Raw genomic sequence first — 24,926 nt, 5'->3', positions numbered from 1 at the left:
CTTTATAAATTATAAATACTATAGGCATTAAGATTTCATTAGAAAAAGTTTATAAGTCTGATGGTGCATTTAAGGATATGTATAATCTTCCCATTACTTTAAAAAATGATAAAAATCATAAGATAAATTTTATTATTTAAAAAATTAATAAATTTTAGTAAATAAAATTTTTGATTGATTGTAATAACAATTAACATAATATTTTGGATTTGGTCTTTTGCTGGATACACACCCCTTATACATCCTAAATAATTGCTTTTTAACAGTTATGTAAAAAATTCAGACCTATCCCATTTTAATCAATTAGAATAACAACAAACATAATCAAATATATTAATACTAATTTTAAAAAAATTTAAAAAATAACTAATCTAAAAATCATTTTCAACACAAAATCTCATTCAATTTAGAAATAAAAATATAATTACTTTTAAGATATCCATAATTTCATTTGCAACAACAAAATTTTCAACTAGAACTCAGTTACATTATCATTAATCATCATCAACAGCACCATCATATTCTTCATCGTCATCAACATACTCAGCCAAATCATCATAGTCGATTTCACCTCCGTCATCCACATCAAAATCAAAATTATAATCAAAGTCACGAAGCAGATCTTCACAATATTCGCCATTGTTAACGTATGGTTGAGCAAATATGGTTTGCAATATTTGGAGGGTTTTCCTTTCTTCGCCTGCCTCCACTCCCATTACAAACGCCTTCTCTATAGGAAAAGATGGCATCCAGGAGTCATATTTTGACAGCCTTTCTTCATTAACCACGCACATATATATCATCCATCCATCAACAAAAGAGAGAGATGCAGGTCTTAGGCTAATCCGCGACCGATCAAACATAATCCTGGTTCCGTTACAAATATCGCTCCCAATGCAAGGATACTCATATCTGTCCTCATACTCCCAAAACATAGCGCAGAAGATGAATGTACTGAGAGAATGTAGGGTTTTATGAAACGAATCCATCATCTCCTCTACTTTTTCCCTACTCATCCTGTCAGACTCTATTTCACAGAAACAATGTGTTGCCATGGACAGTGTGCCTCCAATTTCATTTAAGTCTGACATGAGCGATGCCCATTTGGAGTCAACTTCATCTGGATCTGACAACGCCATTCTCCCCGCTAGAATTGTAAGCTCCGACGGCAACCTCTGAAATCACAGTGCTCTCTATAAATTATTTTCGACCGTAAATATGGAAAAGCGAAAACAGAACAATTATAAATACTTTATTTTGATGCAATCTTTCAAAAAAAAATTAAAATTTCGCAACAGAGCGACTAAATTAAAAGGAAATAATGGTCAATTAATGAGAAACTACACATTCTAGGTTTAATAGTACCTGTAACCTTTCGACGAAACTTATTATAGGACAGACTGCAATAATCATCTCCTTCAGTCCTTTCAATTCTTCAATACCCTGTATATTCTGCAGCTTCGGACATCTAGCAATGATAATGCTCTCCAGGAACACTAAAAATTTGATGTCTTGTATTTTCTGCAGCGTTATACAACCCCCAATAAAGATTCTCTTCAACTCCTTCAATTCTTTAAAACAAATTACTCCCTCTAGTTGTCTACATTCCTCAATCCAGATTCTCTTCAACCCCTTCAATTGTTCAATAGCTTTTATACTCTTCAGCATTGGACAAAAAGCAATCCAGATCCTCTTCAATCCCTTCAATCTTTCAATAGCTGATATATCCTGCAGCTTCAAACAACGGCTAATAGTGATCCTCTTGAGACAGCCGACCTGCCCAAAATTTGGCAACTGTTTCATAGTCCGGCATAATTTTATGTGGAACATTTCAAGTTCTGGCATATAATTGCTCAACACTTTTCTCAACTTTCCACATTTCAACAGCACCAGAGATTCCAGTGTCGTTAACCCTGTTAAATCCACTTCTCTTAGATCTCTCATAGAACAAATCTTTAGAGATTTAAGGGTGGGACAGAACTGTCCATGAATTGAGACCTTCCTTGTGTTACATACAACACACAAAGATATGGCTTCAAGGCTTCTCATACAAAACCGATCATCAGTTGCCTCTCCCCTGTTGCTAAAAGCAAATTCCCTGTCTACAGTAGCAAAGGATGCCAGCTCTAAACTTTTCAGATTGACGAGTTCTCTTACAGATTTTAGCAACCGTTTCGATTCAATATTCAATTCTCTTGTCAATCCTGAACGATGTGGATTAGGACGATCAAATTTTAGGTGCAGACTCTCCAGATGTGTGAGCGTTCCGAACGAACTCACCAGTTCGTTTAAATGTGTCATAAGAACATCATGATTGAAGTTTGAAAAATGAACAGATTCAAATTTGCAATATAGCTCTTTCAACTTGAGAGAAACCTGGAATTTACAATCACTTTGTTTCAAACTGCTATTTTTTTCAATGATAAAAACCTTACGAGAATTAACTAATTGTTGATGCTATGAAATTTAAATTTTTGATCAACAAAAAGCATTTACCTGGTCGCCCCTATGCCACAATATAGCAGGCGATACTCGTTGAAGACTTAAAGTGTGCAAATTCTGTAGAGGAAACCATTCAGGAATAGATGGATACTTTTTGCAAGCAGACTCAAGTTGAAGCCATTGTAAATAAGTTGATGTCTTTGAACTCCCCAGAAAATATCTCATATAAAGACCACTTTCAATGTCGTCCAGAACACTGTAACATCTCAGACTTTTTCCTTCGGATCCAGTGAGGGTGTCCTGGAATCCCTTAATTTTGGTCATTCCAATCTGAATTCAAATTTCTTTGTAATTAGAAAATGCTCATTCTAAGTTACGCGTAAATGTTCTAACAGCTTTAAAAGAAAAAACTATTTCCAACTAGGAGCATGAATTTAAAGCCACAAAGAAAGCATACACGATCTTCAGGACGCCACAGCCGACGAGGATGGCTCATTTCATTATCTGCCATTTCTCTCCCCAAGTCCCGGAGGTTGTCATGCATTCTCAATATGAATTCTGGCTCATAATGGCATTTTAAATGTATATGATCTCGATCAAAACATGTTTCCACTTCAACAAGGCATTTGGCCTTGAGTGTCCGAAGTGCATGTTCGGCTCTCCACCCTGAAGCCTTCCAAATACTTTTGGCTTTGCTCACATCTTCCCCTATAAAAAAGCACGCTATATCCATAAATATCTGTTTTTGATCCTCTTCCAGAGCATCATAGCTTATCTTAAGCGTATCTTTTATGTCTTTGTGTAATCTTGCCTTAACAGCATCTAATTGTATTTGCCAGCAAGCCTTGTCGCTGCCAAAAACATGCCCACCCATTACTTGAAGAGCGAGGGGTAATCCTCCACACACTTGTACAAAGCTGTCTACCAACTTATCAAATCCAATTTTACAAGATTGTCTATGAAACGCATGCCAGCAAAACAGTTCTCTACTATGCCTTGGATTCATTTCTTTCATCTTATAGCGGACTCGCACTCCGGCCTGTATAAGAAGCCTCTCATCACGGGTTGTGACAATCACCAAACTGTTGTGATTGAGAGCATCTATGGGCAATAGGGCATCTAACTGAATCTTATGATCAACATCGTCTATAAATACAAGGAACTTTGATTCTGGGCTCTTGTGAAAGTAATCCTTGATAACGGCGATTCCATCTTCTAGACTACAAAATTCATGCTGATTTTTTTTCCTTTCCAGATCATTGAGAAGCTTACTTTGCAGAGAAGTCAGCTTACCTCTGACATGGTTTTCCCGCACATCAAACAGAATAGTTGATCCACAAAATTCTGAATGTTTGCTATTGAACAAATCTTTGGCGAGAGTGGTCTTGCCGGACCCTCCCATTCCAAAGATGCCAATTATTTTATCTCTCATCTGCCCATTTGTTTGGCAATGGCTGTGGAAATCTTTGACAAGCTCATCAAGTCCCACAGCATATTTTGCAACTTGGAAAGGAATTTTTCTCTTTTGCTTCTCCTTAACCATGGTGGACATGATGTCATCACATAGCTTCTTGAGACCACTGAAAATAGGAAAAACAGAAAAAAAAATAATAATTAAAATGAGGTTGTAAGTAATTGATTTTACTTTTAATTTATAAAATTAAAAAATTATTGAGAAAAAAAGTTTACAGGTCAGAGTACAATACTACATAAGAAAAGCAGTGCAGAACAAGAAGTGCACGTATAAAATAACTTGTACAATAAAAGGAAGAGAACAAGTGGTATATTTGCCACAAAGAACCAAATGTAATTTCCAAAGTCGACTACCTGTAGATATTTCCAAGCAGAAATCCCAATGCAAGAGTCAGGAATCAGAAAAGGATGGGAAGTCTGGACTCTGGAAAGAGAGGAACCATTGCTAAGTGGCAACATAAGTACTCTGAACAACATTAGAGTTGAAATTATGAAAAAGAACTAGGAAATCCTTTGCAATAGTCGAATTTAGCGAGCTTAAAAAAAAGAGCAATTGAGATATTTGGATCTCAAAATATGAATCCAAGTTTTTTTGAGAAGAGAAATGAATCTCCACACCAACTTAGCCAACAGAGTTTAATTAAAAATTTAAACATCGTTAATCTCCAAGCTCTTTCTTCTTTATTTACACAGATTTTATTGAAACGAAATCCTGAACCTTTCTAGAGATGATTTTAGCAATAACATTTTTTGCAGCACTGGCCTAAAGACGTCTTCTTTTCCAAAAATCCAATTATTTGTAATTTTTTTCTTAATCGAATAACGATTTGGCATTCCTTTCATTAAAAAAGAGAGAATCCACGTAAGAATCGGGAAAATAAACTTTTCTAAATGCAAAACATCTGTAGAGAAAATCTTGTTCTGTTTTAAGTCTTTCTTATCTAACACATTCTCTAGGGTGAAGTATTGAAGCTAAAATAATAAATACAAAACGATTTTTAGACTAATTAAACAAGTTTTAGAAAATAAAATTTAATAAATTATAGAGCAAATGTGTGGATGGAAAGCGAATGGAGATGTCTTACACATTTTGGTCCTTGATTTTGTAGCCCTTCACCCCTGCAACGTTCTGCAGGCAATCTTTCCACTGTTGAATGTCATGTTTAGGATATCTGCCCTCCTTCTCTTCGTATTTTGAAAATGCATCTGCAACTCCATTTTTGATGTAGCGGAAGTCTGAAGGCTTGACATGGTAAAACAGGGGAATAATTCTAGCCCTGGTCTGAAACATCAAAGATAGCTCAGCTAGGCACCAAGCAGACTCTGCATATCGCGGAGATAAGATGGCTATGTGTAGTGTGGCAGAGAATATGGCATTCTTTATGGCAGAAGGAAAATAATCTCCCAGTTCAGTCTCATGAGAATCTAGATATGCCCGGATCCCAGCTTGGTGTAGAGAATCGTAGAGCGGCTGAGCCAGATTTGCTTTGGTGTCTGGGCCTCGATGGTTGATGAACACATCAAACTGTTTTGCAGTCAAGGAAGATTTGATCTTTTTGTTGGGAGGTTCAAGTACCAAAAATGGATCGCGTTCCTCTTGTCCTCGACCAGATGTCGAAGTGGAAGCCATTTACAGAAAATTGATGCCCTGCTGAAAAAGTGAATGAATCAAAGAAGAGATATGTTAGAAACCTTCTATAGTTGAAAACAAATGAACTCAGTGCTTCAAGAAGTAAGGAGTATGGACTCTGGCGATAGAAATAGCCGATGAACCAATGACCGAATGGAGAGACAAAATCGGAAGGTTGTTTCGACGTTGCGCGTGGTAAGAACACGACCACAATAAGCAAGAAAATCAGTGGCCGAGTCAATATGCATCGCTGAATCGAAGATAAGGTTTGAATCTGTGACGAAGAATATGCACCTCTAAATATCAGATAAGGTCTCAATTTCTGACAGAACATGAATCATTAAATATCAGACTTCTTTATACTTGAAAAGTGAAGAAAAAGAATTCCTAACGTTCGTCACAAAAAGTTTCAATTTATGAGATATTATATTTATTCACGTCTTATGGGATTGAGAGGGTATTTATAAATTTTCATAAAATAATTTTAAAAAAATAATAATAATTTGGTCATAAATATTAGTGATTTTTTAATATAGATATTTTAAATGTTTATTAATTCTTGCAGATGCATTCATTGGATGCATTAGTTCTTTTAGGCTAGCCAATCATATGATAGTATTTTGAAACATTTATATGTATTTCTATAGTTTTAAAGATACATTTTATTAAAATTTGTATAAAATTATTTATCTTTTTTCTTATTGACCCTATTCCTCCAAGAGTCATTGTAAAAAACTTCTTTCTATTTTTATTAAATGACCCACTATTATTTATTTACAATCATCTAAAATGACAATAAATTTTGATCTTCTTTACTAGTTGAATTCTACAAAATCTAAACAATCTAAACAAAATCTTATTTCCTTTTATGAGATTTAACAAAATCTAAATAAAATATTACCTGATAACATATTTTTCACTGACAAATTTCATTTTATTTAATTCTATTTTTGACAATTTTGTATGTGTTGAATTCATATTTGAACTATTTGTACAGAACAACATACAGAAAATGGCCTCTGGCATCTCTGTTGTATTCAAGTGTAGGTCAAAGTAAATGTCCACATATGTCTATCCATAGGTACGGTCCACCATTGGAATCGACAACATGAATAATAATTAATTCTATTAATGCATGGGCATGAATTTTTGTGTAGCCGTTGGTCGTATTAGTTATGCTCTGTCGACTCTAGAATGTTCATCTGTACTCTTCCACCTTTATTAGTTTGTGTGGCCTCTGTTTTTCAGCAATGCTAGTTTGAGTAACACCTTTTTCACCAGCAACACTATCAGCAAGTCGAGTATCACCAACAACACTTTCATCATCTTCATTGTCTTCTACTTTGAACTAGGTGTGTGGATTTTGAATATAGTTGTGAATAGATGTTATTTTTCTTATATCAGACAAATAGGTCCCTGTATATGGTGAAAATGGATAATGGAACAACAATATTGAAAGACTAAAATGGATTCAACCACAAAACCCTAGCCTAACAATAACAAAGATCCACCATAACATATGAAGATTACCTAAGACAATGTAAACAAAATCACAAAGATTATACCATCACATGTCCACTAGGGTTTGAATCTCCATTCTTCCTATCTCCATTGATCTTGCTTGATATATTTGCTCTCAAATTTTATGTGTGCACAAGAGTTCAACAAAGAACGGAAATGTGGTTGTAAGTAGGCTTGATTGCATATGAAAGTTTGAATACGTAGTTGAGGAGTGCTTAGAATGCGTAGGAGTGCTAGTAGTTGAATAGAATAGGGTTGATAATGAAAGAGAGTATCCTCTTATATAGAAGACACTATAAGAAATGGAGGGATAAGATTGAGAGGTGTAAAAGATAGATGGTCGGCTAGGATTAGAGGGTAGGCAGAGGAAGTAAGAAAATAATGAGAGGGTAAGTAATGTAGGAATTAAGAAATGAATGACATGTGTCATAGGTAAAAAAGGCTAATGAATTAAATAAATAAATAAAGATTTATTTAATTAATAGAAGAAGTGGGATCAAAATATTTATTTAATTTAAGAGAAAAGAATTATTTAAATAAATAAAAGTATTTATTTAAATGAAAAATAAGGCTAGAAGAGGATAAATGAATTAATTAAATAAATAAAGATTTATTTAATTAATAGAAGAATTAGGCTTAAAATAATTCAATAAATAAAAATATTTATTTAATTACACAAGACAATTTTAGGTGTCAACATTTTGCCCCTCTTTGAGACAATGCAGCTTGTCGCGTTGTTTTAAAGAAGATAAGATGAACTGATACAAAGTTGCCCCAAGATGGGAATGATATGCCCCCTCAAGAGATTGGATGAAAATGTCTGAAAAGATTGCAGACAATCTCTCGATAAGAAAGAAAGGCTAGAAAGGACTGACAAGATAGGATAGGGCGACAAAGTCACGGGATAAAGCAAACTGACTCGGGAGACTAGGGCTAGGGAAGTCTATAATATAGACTACGAGGGAAAGCATCCTCATTGTCATCCACACACCTGAAAGATCAAAGTGTAGAGAGAGTAGAGAGGAGTCAGCAGTGATGGCATTGATGCATAGATTCAATCACGTTCGCCGATATCAGAGGCCAGCAGATGCAGGAGATCCGGTAAGTACCACAAAACCTTCTTTTACCTTGGTTGCATTAATTGTTGTCATAAATGTATGCTAGGTAGGGTAATAAATGTGCATTAGGTATATCGAAAAAAATGTCAAGCGGGGGGGAAAATGCCAAGGTGCGTCTGCGTTGGTGCCAGGCGTGTTTGTGCAGAATGTAACCGTGTCTATGATTGTAAAAGCGTCTATATCAACTGCGAATGCATTTGCGAAATGCAGGCGCATCTATGCAGGGAAGGCAAGTCTGTGCAGAACAGAGGCACGTATATGTGTTTCAGGCGCGTCTGTGAAATGCAGAAACATTTGTGAAGTATGTAAGCGCATTTGTGTCATGAATGCGCGTTTATGTCTTCGAGGTCAAATCGAAAGTTATGTGATAAACATATGTTATCGATTGGATAAGCTGATGAGAGGATACACTCAAATAGGTCCTCTAGGGAAGACTAGGATAACAAATAGGGCTAGGATTGACAATTCTATGATAGAACATACATTGCCAATTAGGAAACTACTCAAGAGGATACATTCAAGCAAAGGCCCTAGGATAGGATAGAGCGAGACACTTTGTGATGAACAGGGAGTACCATAATAATTGATAATTTTTTGATAGAAAATACGTTGCCAATTGGATTAGGCTATCCAAAATGATATAACAGCATCCACAAAAAGTAAAACATCCACCATAACACAAGTGTTTATACGTGGAAAACCCAAATAGGTAAAAACCATGGTGAGATGGAACTCACAAGTTAACTATCTGCAATAATAGATAACTGATTGGTTAAGGTCTTACAAAATGCTTTTCTAGGAGCGAATCTTATTAGAGATCCCAAGCTTGATTATAAGCTTATACCCTGTTAAGAGTACTACCCTGTTAGGAGTAACCTCGCTGGAGAATTTGAGAATCCAAACTAATGGATCACCTTGTTAGAGGATTTGTACAATGAAGCTTGTTAGAGCTTACCCAGTTAGGGGATTTGATTTTGTTGTAATGATTAGAAAACAACAAGAATGGTTTGATCTGTTCTGAGGAGCACAATACTTGCTTGATCGGATCCTTCTAAGTACATTCAACACTGCTCTTCATCTTAACACTTATCGCTCTTGAACAAAAGCTTTCACTCAGTATTCACATAACATCTCTCTATATGTTTTAAATGATTCACTAAGATGCCTTTAAATAGACATTCATATCTTATGTTGGCCTATGGAAATCACAACACAATTTCCTAGGTGCAGTGTATCTAGACAAGTAATCATAACTCATCACAAAAATGACCACCAAGAAAACGGTACTAGTAACTCATCACAAAAGTAGATATCGGTTAGAACAGTCAAAACCAGTTGGAACAAAACATGTGAACCGTTGTCCTGGAATCTTCCTCTTGATCACCATCTTCATCTTCATCTTTATTTTGATGTCGACTTAGTGTAGCCACAGGTTATCTCTTATGCACATATCGGTTGACACAAAGTACCAGTTAGAGATAAACCTTAAACATATCAGTTGATAGTGTAAACCAATTGAAGTTACGCTGGTAGTCAAAGTAATCATATGTGTGTGAGAGAGTGTTTCATCAATGACAAAACGTGATGAATACATTACAATCATCATCAAGCCAACATAAATAGAGCCCATTGCTTCTTCAAAAATATCAAGTCTTTTATGCATCAAACTTATAGTCATTTTGTAGGTTAAAGACCTCTCTTTACATCATCTTCAAGCATCAAGCATTCATATCTTTTTATAGCATTTTATCTTCATCTAGCTTAACTATATCATCTTATCTTTCAATTTGGAACTCATCTAAATCTTAATCATCTAGTTTTGCATTTCATCTTCATCATCTCATCTTATCATTCACTAAGATCGTGGTTGCATTCCATTTAGATCTTAGAATCGTTTAAATCTCATTCTTTAGGTTGTCATCTTAAAGAATCAAGTGCTCTTCCAAGCTAAGAGCCATCTTGAATCTTGAAGATCCTTGGAGATAGAGGAACATGGAACGATTTTAAAGAGTTTAGATTCATTTAGCTTTGTTTTGTTTTGATTTCTAACCTCTAATGCAATGTTTCATGTGTATGTTTGAATTGTTTTCTTCTCTTGCTGGTTGATACCACATTTCCAACATACAAATACAACATGAAATATTACGCTTACTAAAAACATGAAAATAAAAATACAAATAAGCTGATATATATAAAAATAAGTGCTTCATGGAAAAATAAATACAAGATTTTTAAAGGAAAGGGATGATTCACATCCTCATACAAAATGAATCATTCTAATCAATTATCATTGAAAGATAACAATTAATGAATTATAAGTGTTATAAGTAATAAATTTCATTACTTGAAATTTTTTGTCATTAAAGAAATAAAATAAAATAAAAATGACATATTAACTAATAATATACTCATATAGATGGTTTTATCTATCCTAATCATCTTCCAAGAATACTATCACAAAGAGAGAAAGATTGCACATTATGGTTTAATAGAAAATAATTAACAACTCATTTAATTCAGTTCAGCTAGTAAAAATAGATTGAATGATTATGAATTATATTTTAGAACATTCATATATAAAAGGATTATATGTTTACCCCATGTAACTATTCAAGAACCATATTGTGTTTAGACTAAACACTTAGTATGAGATAGACTAGGACCTTATCAAGTTATTATGAATCAAGATATAATTTCATGCCAACATACAACTATTATTGTGAAAGGTAAAAGAATGTCCTTGAGATACTTAAGGTATAACTATTTTTTCACTAATTGTTTATGTTAACATTATGCTAATAGTTTTGATTAAAAAAAGGTCATTTTTTTAATATTCATAAGAAGATGTCACCTAATTTTATTTGGATTAATTTTCTAAATTATAAGACCAAGTATTATAAGATTTCTCATTACAATTGAGTATTTGGCAACATTATGGTTCCAAAAATAAAGACTATTTTGGTGACAAACATAGGTAAAACAAGCACACTATACTTAATGGTTTTTGTTTTTTTTCTTTTTAAATATCTTAGTATTGGTGAACGTAATTAATTAAAGAAGCAATAAATAGAGTTTTGTTTTCATATAACTTCATCTAACATTTAGAGGATAATGGAGAAGTATTGTTGACTAGAAAGGGGAGCTAATAGTATAGGTTTGTCTAATTGTTATATGGATCTATTTATTTACTATGTATCTTCCTTTTTGGTTATGTGCAAAAGTGTAACAAGATATTAAGGTAAAGGTAAAAATAAAAATATTTGGAAGATAATTGTTGTACTAACTAGCTACTCCTAATAGTTGCATAAAAGAGTTCTATTATTAAAATGTTGTGAGTAATTCTTAGTTGACTTATTCCTTCTTAAGTTGAAAATTAGATGACACTTATAAAATGATAATAAAATATAATTAAACAATTTAAACACTTTGATTTACAATATGTCTAATTAAGTGATTACAATTATTCTTCATATAACTTCATGATTTCTAACAAGTTCTATAAATAATAAGCTTGAAGCAACAACTAAGAAAAAGATGATTACAAAGAGATAACTAAGTTGATAGGATAAATAATGATCTAAATTTTGTTTTATTAAATGATGTGATATGGATAGAATTTTTTTCCCAAATAAAAGGAGTATATTAGATAGCCTACACAAAGACCATTCCTCAACCTGGCAATGTCTATTCTAATTTGGGCACAAGAAATACAAGATAAGTTGCTACACTCAACCCTATGCCATAGGTGGAAGCAAATAGAAGTAGATAGGAAGGTTAGAAATAGGTTTTAATGCAGTTGGATTGCTACCATTTATCTGACTTATATTGAAATGGGGAGGTTTGGACAGAATACAGACTTTTGGAACAAGGTATGGAAATCCATCAAGGCATGATGGAAAGGGGATTGTTGTCCAATATTATATTTTGAAATGATTGGGTTAGCATGTATGCAAATGGTGGAGGCGTGAGAAAGACAATGAACCTTTAACATTTAGACTGTAGATTAGAGGCATTTTATTGTAGACGTGGAGTAATTCCTTATGCAAGAAATTCCATGACTTGAGTTGCCAAATCTAAATGGTTGAGAGTTCATGAGTTTCACACAAGGTTTTTATGATGTAGTTTTTGTTAAAACACCTACCTTGTTTTTCACAATTTGAGAGAGCTTGAGAGTTAATAGGTTAAGGTGGATTCAAACATCAACTACGTGGACAGGTTTATCTCCCATGTTGACTATATTTTCTATAAATTATTGCCACACTTTCTGATTTACTCTTGTTTAATGGAGCTAATGTAGAGTGAGGTGGTGATTATTTCTAGGTGGCATTCATGCTTGGAATAGTCTTTTTCCAAACGATGTGAGTTTTGACTCACATGGTAGCTAGGGTGAGAGTCTTCATATGGAAACGGCTCTCCAGTCGTTACAAATGTATCAATGTAGAAAGATAATTTATGCATATTTATACATTCATGCATTCTAAGGGTTTGATAGCTATTTCCTCTTCATATCGTCATGCATTCTAAGGGTTCGATAGCCATTTCCTCTTCATATGTCACGAGCTGGAGTGAATACTTAGCTAAACTCGTTGAAATATTTTAACACTAAGTGTTCTCATTTTGTATATTGTCCATACACTTGAGGGAGTGAGAGTGGTGTGACAAAGTTATTTTGTGACTAAGTCTTTTCCCTCTCTAGAATTCACATCTTCAAAGTCGAAGTGGAGTTAAGTGTCGTTTATGTGGAGTAAAGTGCTTCTTAACTTTTATTTCATTTTTTTTAAATTCTTTAATCAAGTATTACTTTCTACCTACAATAATTTTTATATAAAATATCAAATATTTACAATTTAAATTTCATATAGTCAAATAACATAGAAAAATAAAATGTCTTTAACAATTTATAAAAAGAAGATTTGATAGGTTTCTCAAATATTTTACACGTGCTCTTTCATTAGATTGTATTACAAATTCTCACCACAACTTATATAATTCAACAGAATTTTCAACTAAACTCAATTACATTATCTTTAATCATCATCATCACCACCATCATATTCTTCATCATCAACATACTCAGCCAAAACATCATAATCGACCTCCTTAAAATCAGAAGTAAAATGAAACTCATTAAGTAGAAGTTCATAGTATTCGACCTTGTAAACGTAATTTTGAGCAAATATGGTCTACAATATTTGGAGGGTTTTCCTTTCTTCGTCTGCCTTCACCCCCATTAGAAACGCCTTCTTTATATTGAAAAATGGCATCCAGGAGTCATATTTTGAGAGCCTTTCTTCATTAACCATGCAATTATATATCATCACTTCATCATCAAAACAGAGAGATGCAAGTCTTAGTCAAATGCGCCCCTTGCACATGATCCTGGTCCCGTTACAAATTTCGCTCCCTATCACAAGCGTATTATCCCAACTCATAGAGCAAAATGTTAGTTTGGTTAGCTAGGACAGGTGGTTCTCCATATGTAATAATTAGTAAATAATTGTTTTCCAAGCAAATTTTGTTAGATAGGGACAATTATTTGTTAATTATTTGATCTCTTTTAGAAACGTCTAGCAACCAATTTTTTTAGGGTTGTTTAGTTGTTATTAATCTCAGTCGTTGATTGAGAATTAATCTTGGCCATTGGTTTTCCAATGAGAGTAGTATAAAAAGGGGTCAAGGGTCATTTGGAGTACATACAAAGTTTCTGGAGAAACTTGCAGTGTTAGCAAGTAGTCTTGCAGTGTTAGCAAGGGCGCAGTGATAGCGTTGGGATAGTAGCAAGGTGGAATCTCAGCAGGAGAAATTGGGAGGTCATCGAAGCTCTACCAGTTGAGCCAAGCAATATTTGTATCTCTTGATTTGTTGTAGTTAATATATATTCCTCATCTGAAGTATTAGTTTTCCCTTCAGGGTTTTTCCAAGGACAATTGTCCGAAAATAGTGTCACTGTGTTGCATATTTCTTTTCACGTGTTTTTATTTGTGAAGTTGCAGCTATGTTATTTTTCAGTATTTTGCAATTAAATAATCTTTATGAGATAGGAGATTAATAATTAGTAACTGCAATAGAATTTTCACATGGTATCAGAGCTAAGTAGAAAAATTTTATCCTAGGCAAAGGAAAGAAAATTGAGGGTTTATAAAACCTAGTTTGACCTCTTTAGAATTTTCTTTTTTTTCCCTTGAGATGGCCTCAGCAGGTTTAAGAGATCGGGACAGATTAGATGGAGCCTCAAATTTCGGTGTTTGGAAAGCCATAATTTCTTTATTGCTAGAAGAGAATGGTATCAAGGAATATGTTACCACTATTGTGACTGTACCTACAAATCCAATACTTCTTGCAACATATAAGAAGGAAGATGCCAAAGCGAGGAGGATAATACTTGACAGTTTTAATGATCATATAGTTCCACATATCAAAGATTTGGATATAGCGAAGGAAATGTGGGACGCCATCCTGAATCTATACCAGAATGCGACCACTAACCGGAAGCTGATTCTTAGAGAAAAATTGAGGAGTACTCGGATGAACAAGGGAGAAGACGTGACAAGTTACCTCACCAGGCTTAGACTTATCAAGGATGAGTTAGCAGTTGTTGGAGATAAACCAAGTGATGATGAGCTAGTGCGGGTAGCCCTAAATGGGTTTTCTAAGCAGTGGGATGTCTTTGTTCAAGTTATTAATGGACGAGACACCTTATCAAGTTGGGATGAACTTTGGAGTGATTTCACTCAGGAGGAGCTTAGACTAAGCCTTGTCAGTGGATCCAGTAGTAAGAGTCAGAAAGGTGGGATGGACCAAGAAAATGTTGCCCTAGCAGGAAAAAGGAAAACAAAGAAGGGGTCTAGCAAAGGATCAAATCCACAAAGTGAGAAGAAGAAGGACTTGTCTAATATCAAGTGCTATGGATGTCATGAACTTGGTCACTATGTCAGCGATTGCCCGCAAAGGAAGAAGCATATGGCAGCTTCAGCAAGTGCAAATGAGCTCTCTAGTAGAATGGAGGATGAGTTTGCACTCATAGCTTGTATGGTTAGCTCAACCTCATAGAGTGTCTGGTATATAGATAGTGGGGTATCATTTCATATGACAGGAGTTAGAGAGTATTTCTCCAATTACAAGGAGGAGAACACCAGAATCCAGATCTCTATGGGGAACTTGTTCAAACTCAACCCAGTTGGGAAAGGGACTATTTAGTTTCAAAGGGAGAATGGAAAGTTGATTTCCCTTCATGATGTGTTGCATGTGCCAGGCTTAGGTATGAATTTGATTTCCATATTTGTCCTTCAGGATAAAGGCTACAATGTACTCTTTCGAGGGGGTCATGTGTTGATCAAGCATAAGGATTGGAAATCACCCATAGCTATTAGAGTTAGGAGTGGTTGACTTTATAGGTTGTAGTTTGATACTCCTAAGGCACTAATGAGCAGTAGTAATCCTAGAGATCTTGGAGAGTTATGGCATAGGAGGATGGGCCATATACATCATGGAGCACTTAAATTGCTTCATGAAACTATGACAGGTGTTCTAGAAGTGAGCACAGAGCACTATGACGTATGTAAGGGATGTGTGTTGGCGAATTTTGCGGAAGCATATTTTCCAAGGAGTGATACTCGATCTAAGGGTGTTCTTGATCTAGTACATTCAGATATATGTGGGCCAATGTCGACGAAGTCTCTCAGAGGATATGAGTACTATGTTACTTTTATTGATGATTTCTCCAAGAAGACCTGGATATAGTTCTTGAAGACCAAGGATGAGGTTTTCAGTCGCTTCCAAGAGTTCAAGGCTCTTATGGAGAACTCGACAGGAAGGAAGATAAAGGTTCTTCGATCAGACAATGGAGGTGAGTACAAAGGGAATGAATTGCCCATGAATTGAGATCTTCCTTGTGTTACATACACCACACAGAGTTATGGCTTCAAGGCTTCTGATACGAAAATGATCATCAGTTGTCTCTCCCCTATTGCTTAAAGCAATTTCCCCTTCTATAGTAGCAAAGTATGCCAAGTGCCAACTGATCTAAATTTTTCAGATTGGTGAATTCTCTTATAGATTTTAGCAAGAAATTCCATTCAATATTCAAATCTATATTCCATTGTCCATTTTCATGTCTATAACATTCAAATTTTAGGTGCAGACTCTCCAGATGTATGAGCGTTTGGAACGAACTCACCAATTCGCTGAAGTGTGAAAGATGCACAGATACAAAGTTGCAATATAGCTCTTTCAACTTAAGAGAAACCTGGAATTTACAATCACTTTGTTTTTAACTGCTATTTTTTTAATGGTAAAAATCTTACAAGAACAAACTAATTGCTGATGCTAAAAAGATTATTTTTTTATCAAGAAAAAGCATTTACCTAGTCATCCCTTTGCCACAATATCGCAGGTGCTGCTCCTTCAAGATTTAAAGTGTGCAAATTTTGTAGAGGAATCCATTTAGGAAAAGATGGACACTCTCCCCACATAGAGTGAAGTTGAAGCCATTGTAAAGAAGTTGATGTCTTTGAACTCCCCAAAAAATATCTCATACGAAGACCATTTTCAAGGTCATACAGATAACTGGAACATCTGAAACTTTTTCCTTCGAACCCAATGAGAGTGTCTTGGAATCCCTTGATTTTGTTCATTCCAATTTGAATTCAAATTTATTTGTAGTTAGAAAATGTTCATTCTAAGTTACGTGTAAATGTTATAACAGCTTAAAGAAAATAAACTATTTCCAACTAGGAAAATGAATTTAAGGCCGCAAAGAAAACATACAAGATCTTCAGGACGCCACAGCCGACAAAGATGGCTCATTTCATTATCTGCCATCTCCCTCCCCAAGTCGCGGAGATGGTCATGCATTCTCAATATAAATGTTGGCTTATAATGGCATCTCAAAATTATAAAATGTCGATCAAAAACAGTTTCCATTTCAACAAGGCATTTGTCCTTGAGGGTCTGAAGTGCATGCTGGGCTCTCCACCCTGAAGCCTTCCAAATAATTTTGGCCGTGCTCACATCTTCCCGTATGAAAAATCATGGTATATCCATAAAGATCTGTTTCAGATCCTCTTCGAGAGCATCATAGCTTATCTTAAGCGTATCTTTTATATCTTTATGTAGTTTGTATTGTCCCTTGATTGTCCTTGACGACAAAAAGGGTGACGTCATGGGCATTTGTTATATGCAACTTGTCATGGTTAAAGTCATTAATTATTAAAATGCTTATGATTGCATTGTTGTCATGTGAGTTAAATAAAAAGGTACTTTGTATAGTATTGTCAGCAACTTGAGGAGTGGGACATGAGTTAGAGTTTGTTTGACGTGGCTTGGCATTTAAATGACATCTTTTTCTACGGAATCAAAAAACTCATTTCAAAATTGCAAAAGTTTTGGCATTTGTGTAAAGCAAGAAATAAGGTTTATTTGTTGTTCTTTTGCAAACCCTAACGGGCTGCCACCATGAGAGTTGTTCTTACAGTTACAGGGCTTGTTGTGGTCAGAATCTGGTTGTGGGTTTTTGTTATGATATTCTTTAGGGACAGACGTTTATTGTGGTGGTTTTGGTTGCCGATTTCAATGGAGTTAGTTACAGTTTTTTCATGGATTAACAAGTATCATCGTTTCATTTCATTTCCGAGGTAAAATCAATTGAAAATGAAGTTTCATTTTTTTTGAAAATGAAAAATGAAGAAAGATGTTTAGTTTTCAGTTATTTTCTTCAACACAAGTTTGCAATTAAAAAGTTGTTTTTGAATTAATTGCAGAACGTTGTTGTTTTAATGGTTTATTCTGCAACCATTTTTAAGTAAGTTATAAAACCCTAACCGAGGGTTGAAAATGTAGAGCTTTCAAGGGTTTCACTTTGTTTATTTAATGTGATGATAAACTAAAAGATGTGTGTGAAAAATTAGAAGAAAAATAGTTTTGAAGGAGAAAGGTGTTGAATTTTCTTCAGCAGTCTGAGTTTTTTTTTTTAAACAGAGAGGTGTAATTTACTATGAATAAAAATATTTTTTTATCTCTGGATAACAAAGTGTATAAGCTCCTTTATAGGGCATAAGTTGAAAATAAGGCAGTATTGATTGCATTTTCAGTCTTTAACAAAATAGTGAATTGGAAAGATGTATTGTACTGTGATAACAGTATCTTGAAACTGCATGATTATTGCATATCATTGTATTTTGAGATCTCGTTCAAATACTGGTAAATTTGTAGATGCACTAATATAGTGTAGATATAAGTTTGGCAATACTTGTAACTTGAGATGCAAAAGAGAAGTTGAGAAATGTAGGGGTGGGTGCTCCTTGAAGTCTTCTAAACACTATGTATTGAGTTGGTGCTCATTGAGTTAATAAAGGAAATTCATTGCCGAGATGCACTAATATAGTGTAGATATAAGTTTGGTAGTACTTGTAACTTGAGATGCAAAAGAGAAGTTGAGAAATGTAGGGGTGGGTGCTCCTTGAAGTCTTCTAAACACTATGTATTGAGTTGGTGCTCATTGAGTAAATAAAGGAAATTCATTGCCGAGTGGTTTTTCTACCCCAAGAGGGTTTTCCACTCATGAAATTTATTGTGTTATGGGTTTATATTCAAGTATCATTTTTTTTTGTTGAGTTAATGCTCTGATATCTTAGTTTTGTTTATGGCTTGCAGTTTTCTATTCATGTCTTGCATATTCTTTGCTTTACTCAAAATAGTTCAAGTTTTTATTCGGCAAAAATCAGTTATAGTTATAAGCATGACAAGGGTTATTCAAAATGAATAATGGATCATCAACTTCATATGTTTTTTCAAATTCTTATGTCTTAATCACTAGGATTGGTTTTTCGCATTCATTATCTTCAAATTGTCTCAAAGTTGCCTAGTAAGTTTTCTTGTTAAAATTGGGTCTACATTTCACTCACTATGATTCACCCCCACTCTCAGAGTGAATCTGCTTCCAACAAGTGGTATCAGAGCATAGGGTCCCTTCATATAGGTCTTTCCTTAGGATTGATCCTGGTCTTTGGAAGTCCATATGGCCCAATCACAATAAGGGGCTTCACTTTCCAGAGCTCCCCTCTTTGATGGCTTAGATTATGTATTCTAGAAAATCAGAATGGAAACTTATTTGGTTTCAGTTGATCTTAATGTATGGAATATTGTAACCACAAAATATGTTGTTCCTTCTGCTATACCTACTGATCCTGATGCTAAGACTCAATATGAGTTAAATGCTAGAGCTAAGCATGTTATCTTGTGTGGTCTCACCAAGGATGTTTTTGTAAAAGTCATGCATTGTGCTTCTGCTCATGAGATATGGAACAAACTTGAAACTATTTATCAAGGGGATTTTAAGGTCAAAAAATCTAAGATTCTCACACTCAAAAATCAATTTGAGTCTTTAAGAATGAAAGAAGGTGAGATCATTGCAAGTTATTTTCTCAGAATAGATGAAGTTGTAAATTCTAGAAGAAGAATTGGTGAAACTATTGATGAAAGAGATGTTGTTAGGAAGGTCATTCGAACCTTATTACCTAAATTTGAAACTAAGGTTTCAACCTTAGAAGAAAATAAGAGTTTCTCCACAATGACTCTTGATAACTTACAAAGCACACTCACAGCCTATGAAATGAGGATAGGTAGTAATCCTTCTACTTCAAAAGAGATTGCTTTCAAAGCAGAAAAAAAGGGAGAACCTGAAAGTGAATCTGAACTTTCAGATGCTATAGAAGCCCTACTTGTCAAAAAATTGAAAAAGAAGTATAAGGGCAAGTTGCCTTTCAAGTGTTTCAATTGTGGCAAAACTGGACACTTTGTTGCTCAATGCCCTCTAAGTGACCAAAACAGTGCTGAAGAAAAACCAGAAAAGTTTTACAAAAAGAAGATGTGAAATCCTAAAAAAGAGGTTTAATTCCTTTAATAAAAAGAAGAGTCTCTTTACTAAAGAAGACTCTGAAGCTAAATCAGATGACTCTCCTTGTGAAGGTGATGAAACCTTGTTTATGGCAGAGTTAGAAACCTCATCAGAGAAAGACATAGTTAACAAACATAAAATAGACTTAATGATGTGGATCAAAGTGAAGTTGATCTTGAAGGAGAGTTACTTTGTGCTCTCAAAGAGATCATGAGATTAAAGAAACTTTTAGCTTCTCATGAAAGCTCAAATCAGATCTTACTAGTTGAGTTGAAAGACTCAAACTTGGCAACTACAAACTTGAAATCTCTTCTTAAAGAAAGAGAAAAGAAAATTGAAACCTTAGAATAGCAAACAATAAAAGTGCAAAAAAATATTGAAAAAAATAAAAGTACCATGCATTTGAATGATATCTTGAACAAGCAAAAGCAACACAAAAACATGACGGGTGTAGGTTTTGATAAGACTAAATCATCAAAATAGATTACTAAGCCTGCAAATAGAAATAAATTTCATGCTTACAATAGGATGACACCTTTTAGGTTTGGGTTCTTTCATAGCTATTGCTTCTATTGCAATAAGTTTGGCCATAAAGTAAACACTTGCAGATTTTTGCAGCATAGAACTCCTATGTTTAGACACAATCAAGCCTACGGCTTCCCAAACACTGTGAAATGTATTAAATGTGACACATTTGGACATACCTCTAATCAGTACAAGTCAAAGGCAAACACTGATAAGATGTGGAAACAAAAATTTGTGCCTAGCTATGAACAATCAATGATTGTGCAAACTGCATTTCTGTCAAATAAGAAATCAATATGGGTGTTAGATAGTGGATGTTCACAACATATGATAGGAGACAGGAATAAATTTCTTCATTTGCCAGACTTTGATGGAGGTTTTGTACGATTTGGAGATAATTCAGGAGCCTTTGTCAGAGGTAAAGTTACTTTACTTCTGAATGATGATACTCCAATCCATGATGTGTACTTTGTTGAAGGATTAAAACATAATTTGTTGAGTGTCAGTCAAATTTGTGATAGTGGTTATAATGTATCTTTTAGTTCTCATGATTGTACTATCAAAAATAAGTCTAGTACAATTGTTGTTGTTGGTCTGAGATTTATTGGCAATGTTTACAACTTGCTTGATTCCTCAAATTGTGAAATCAATGAAGGCATGTGCCTTTTGGGTCAACTAGAAGAAAATTTTCTATGGCACAAGCGGTTGGGACATATAAACTTTGATAATCTGGTTTGAATCAGCAAGAATCGGAATGTTAGAGGTTTGCATATCTTAAGTAAGGCTTTAAACTTAATTTGTAAAGAATGTTTGAAAGGTAAACAAACAAAAGTGTCTTTCAAATCTAAAGAACACTCTTCCACAAGACCATTACAGATTGTTCATACAAATTTGTGTGGTCCCACAAGGACACAATCAATAAATGGTGAAAAATACTTTATGCTCTTTGTTGATGACTATACCAGGATGGTATGGGTCACTTTTCTTAGACACAAATTTGAAGCATTTGATAGATTTAAGATCTTCAAAAAAATGGTTGAACATGAGTCTGATATGAAATTAAAATGCTTAAGGTTAGATAAGGGTGGTGAGTTTACATCACAAGAATTCATAGATTATTGTGAAAGACATAGCATTAAAAGACAATATGATGTTGCCCGAACACCCCAACAAAAGGGAGTGGTTGAGAGGAAAAATAGAATAGTAAAATAAATGGCTCGCATAATGCTCAATGAAGCAAATTTACTAGACAGATATTGGAAAGAAGTTGTTCATATAGCAGTTTACATTTTGAATCAAGTACAAATCAGGGTAAAATATACCTTTACACTGTATGAACTCTGATATGGAAAAGTTGATTCTATTAAATACTTTAAGATTTTTGGATGCAAGTGTTACATTAAAAGAGATGAAGAAAACCTAGGAAGCTTTGACACTAAAACTGATGAGGGTATATTTCTTGGATACTCGACTCATAGCAAAGCTTATAAGTGTTTCAATAATAGACTGAATAAAATTGTTGAGATGGTTAATGTAAGATCTGATGAGCAAATGATTCTTAATGATAATGTTCAGGATGTTGAGGAGGATACACCAATTAGACTTGATCAAGCTCCTAAATTTGCTAGAACGGAAATAATAAATGTAGAGAGTGCATCTAGTCCTATAGATGCATCTAGTTCTAAAACAAAAGTTTCTCTACCTACACCTTCCATAATCATTACTAAAAGACATCCTCAAAATCAAATTATTGGTGACATAGATGCAGGAATCATGACTAGGAGAACAACAAAAAATGATGAACAAGCTCAAATGGCTAAGCATTATTGTTTGCTAACTGATTTTGAACCTAAATCCATTTTTGATCCATTGATTGATGATTGTTAGTTAAATGAAATAAGAGATGAAATCAATCAAATAGAAAAGAATAAAACCTGGGAACTAGTGCCTAGACCATATGATAAAAATGTTATAGGGGGGAAATGGATTTTCAGAAATAAACTTGATGAATTTGGTAAAGTGGTTAGGAATAAGGCACGCTTTGCTTGTAAAGGTTACGCCCAGCAAGAAGGTATTGATTTTGGTGAAACATTTGCACCTGTTGCCAGGCTAGAGTCAATACGAATATTTCTTGCATATTCTTGTTATAAAAACTTTAATGTCTATCAAATGGATGTTAAAACAGTGTTTCTAAATGGTTATCTTGATGAGGAGGTATATATGGAACAACTAGAGGGATTTGTCTCTGCAGATAAATCTGATTATGTATACATGTTAAGAAAGGCTCTTTATGGCCTTAAACAAGCTCCAAGAGCTTGGTACTCCAGATTGGATGCCCACCTTATAGCAAATGGATTCACTAGAGGTGGAGTTGATAGTAACTTGTATGTTAGGGTTGAAGGTAATGATATTTTAGTTGTTGAAGTATATGTGGATGATATTATTTTTGGTAGCAATAATGATTCTTTGTCCAAAGAGTTTTCAAAACTCATGGAATCTAAATTTGAAATGTTCATGTTAGGTGCATTAACCTTTTTTCTTGGTCTTCAAATAATGCAACTTGAAGGAGGCATATTTCTGTCACAAACTAAATATGCAAAATAAATCCTTAAGAAGTTTAACATGACAGATTGCAAATCAGTTAGCACTACAATGGAGACTGGCTGCAAATTGACTAAGTCTGATGATTCTCCTGAGGTAAATCAATCGGAATATAGATCAATGATAGGTAGATTACTTTATTTAACTGCATCTAGACCTGATTAAATGTATGCAGTATGTTTGGTTTCACACTTCCAGTCTACATCTAAACAATCCCACTTGACTATTGTGAAAAGGATATTTAAGTACATTCAAGGTACATTAGACTATGGTTTGTGGTATCCTTGACAAAACATTTTTTCACTTGTCGGTTTTACTGATGCCAACTGGGCTGGTTGTATGGATGACAGAAAGAGCACTAGTGGTGCAGTCTTCTTTCTAGGTGATTGTCTTGTTGCCTGGCACAATAAAAAGCAAGAATGTGTCACTTTATCAACTGTAGAGTCTGAATATATTGCAGCAACAGCTTGTTGTACTCAGCTAATCTGGATGTCTCATCAACTTACTGATATGGGTATTTTAGTTGATAAACCCATTTCCATTTTCTGTGATAACACTAGTGCCATCAATCTCTCTAAAAATCCTATTATGCATTCTCGCACTAAACATGTTGCTATCAAATTACACTTTCTGCGAGAACATGTGTTAGCTAATAAATTTCAGATGTTGTATGTGCCTTCTCAAGCACAAGTTGCTGACATTTTCACAAAAGCACTATCTAAGGAAGCATTTGAACATTTCCAAGACAGGTTGGGAATTATCTCTCAATCTACTCTTTCTTAAACTTCTGATTTCAGTCAGGGGAAGCTTTACTCTCCACAAGAAGTATTCTGATACTTTTCTCCTTGTTCTTTGTCCTTGAGTCAAAAAGGGGGAGAAAGCATTTTCTGGATAGTTTGATTTTATGGATAGTATTTCTTGTATTGGTATCATTTGGCATAAGCATAATTGACTACATTATGAGATATTGGGCATTTCATAGATAGTTTCATACTTGACAGTATTCTTGCCATTTGACATTTTTGACCTTTGGCATTCATAAGGTGATATATTGACATTTCATGGATAGTGGTTTCATGCTTGATAGTATTGGCATCTGGCAGTACTTTGTGGTTTCATGTTTGACAGTATTGACATCTGGCAGTACTTTCATTTCCGGTATTGACAATGGTTTCATTACAGATGATAGGTGACAGGTTGACATCTTGATTGCTCTAATGGTATTCTTATATTTAGCGATGACAAGTGACAGATTAACATTTGATACTATTTGGTTTACATGTTTATTGACAGTGATATTTCATGTGCATTTCAAAGTCAATGATGGCATTATTTTTGCGATCAAGGACAAAGTGGGATTTTGTTGTCCCTTGATTGTCCTTGACGATAAAAAGGATGGCGTCATGGGCATTTGTTATATGCAGCTTGTCATGGTTAAAGTCATTAATTATTAAAATGCTTATGACTGCATTGTTGTCATGTGAGGAACCTTCTATGCAGCGAAAGAGAAGATCTTTGAAGACTTCAACAACATTCAACATCCTTCTATCAAGCATTTATCAATTTCATTCATCCATTTAGGGCTTGGAAGACATTGAAAAACAATAGGAGATTACCGACTGAAGATTGGCTTGTACTCCTCCCTTGAGGGTTGGGTATGATTTCATGTTGTTTTCATGTCTTTGCATAAGCTTCAATATATCACTTATTCATGCTTTAGATC

General features: G+C 34.4%; 1 protein-coding gene across 3 annotated transcripts; it reads right to left on the bottom strand.

Annotated features, from left to right (window-relative positions):
- Nucleotides 1-397: 397 nt before the first annotated feature.
- On the bottom strand, nt 398-5,861 carry LOC131064566 (disease resistance protein Roq1). Of its 3 annotated transcripts, none has more exons than XM_057998745.2 (6): nt 5,001-5,140; nt 4,270-4,339; nt 2,900-4,022; nt 2,497-2,772; nt 1,366-2,376; nt 398-1,175 (listed from the first exon to the last, which is right to left on the bottom strand). In XM_057998745.2, exons 3-6 carry the CDS (start codon nt 3,992-3,994, stop codon nt 495-497), a joined length of 3,063 nt encoding a protein of 1,020 aa, XP_057854728.2. In that variant the 5' UTR covers nt 3,995-4,022; nt 4,270-4,339; nt 5,001-5,140; the 3' UTR covers nt 398-494. The 3 variants fall into 3 exon arrangements, with proteins under 3 accessions (XP_057854728.2, XP_057854727.2, XP_057854726.2); XM_057998744.2 differs by having other exon boundaries at nt 4,270-4,381; nt 5,001-5,138; XM_057998743.2 differs by lacking the exon at nt 4,270-4,339 and having other exon boundaries at nt 5,001-5,861.
- Between the last annotated feature and the right edge of the window lie 19,065 nt (nt 5,862-24,926).

Source organism: Cryptomeria japonica, chromosome 8 (genome assembly GCF_030272615.1).
Source record: "Cryptomeria japonica chromosome 8, Sugi_1.0, whole genome shotgun sequence".
Lineage (NCBI taxonomy): Eukaryota > Viridiplantae > Streptophyta > Pinopsida > Cupressales > Cupressaceae > Cryptomeria > Cryptomeria japonica.
The sequence above is the reverse complement of the archived record's forward strand: the minus strand, read 5'-3'. Positions and strand labels throughout refer to the sequence as shown.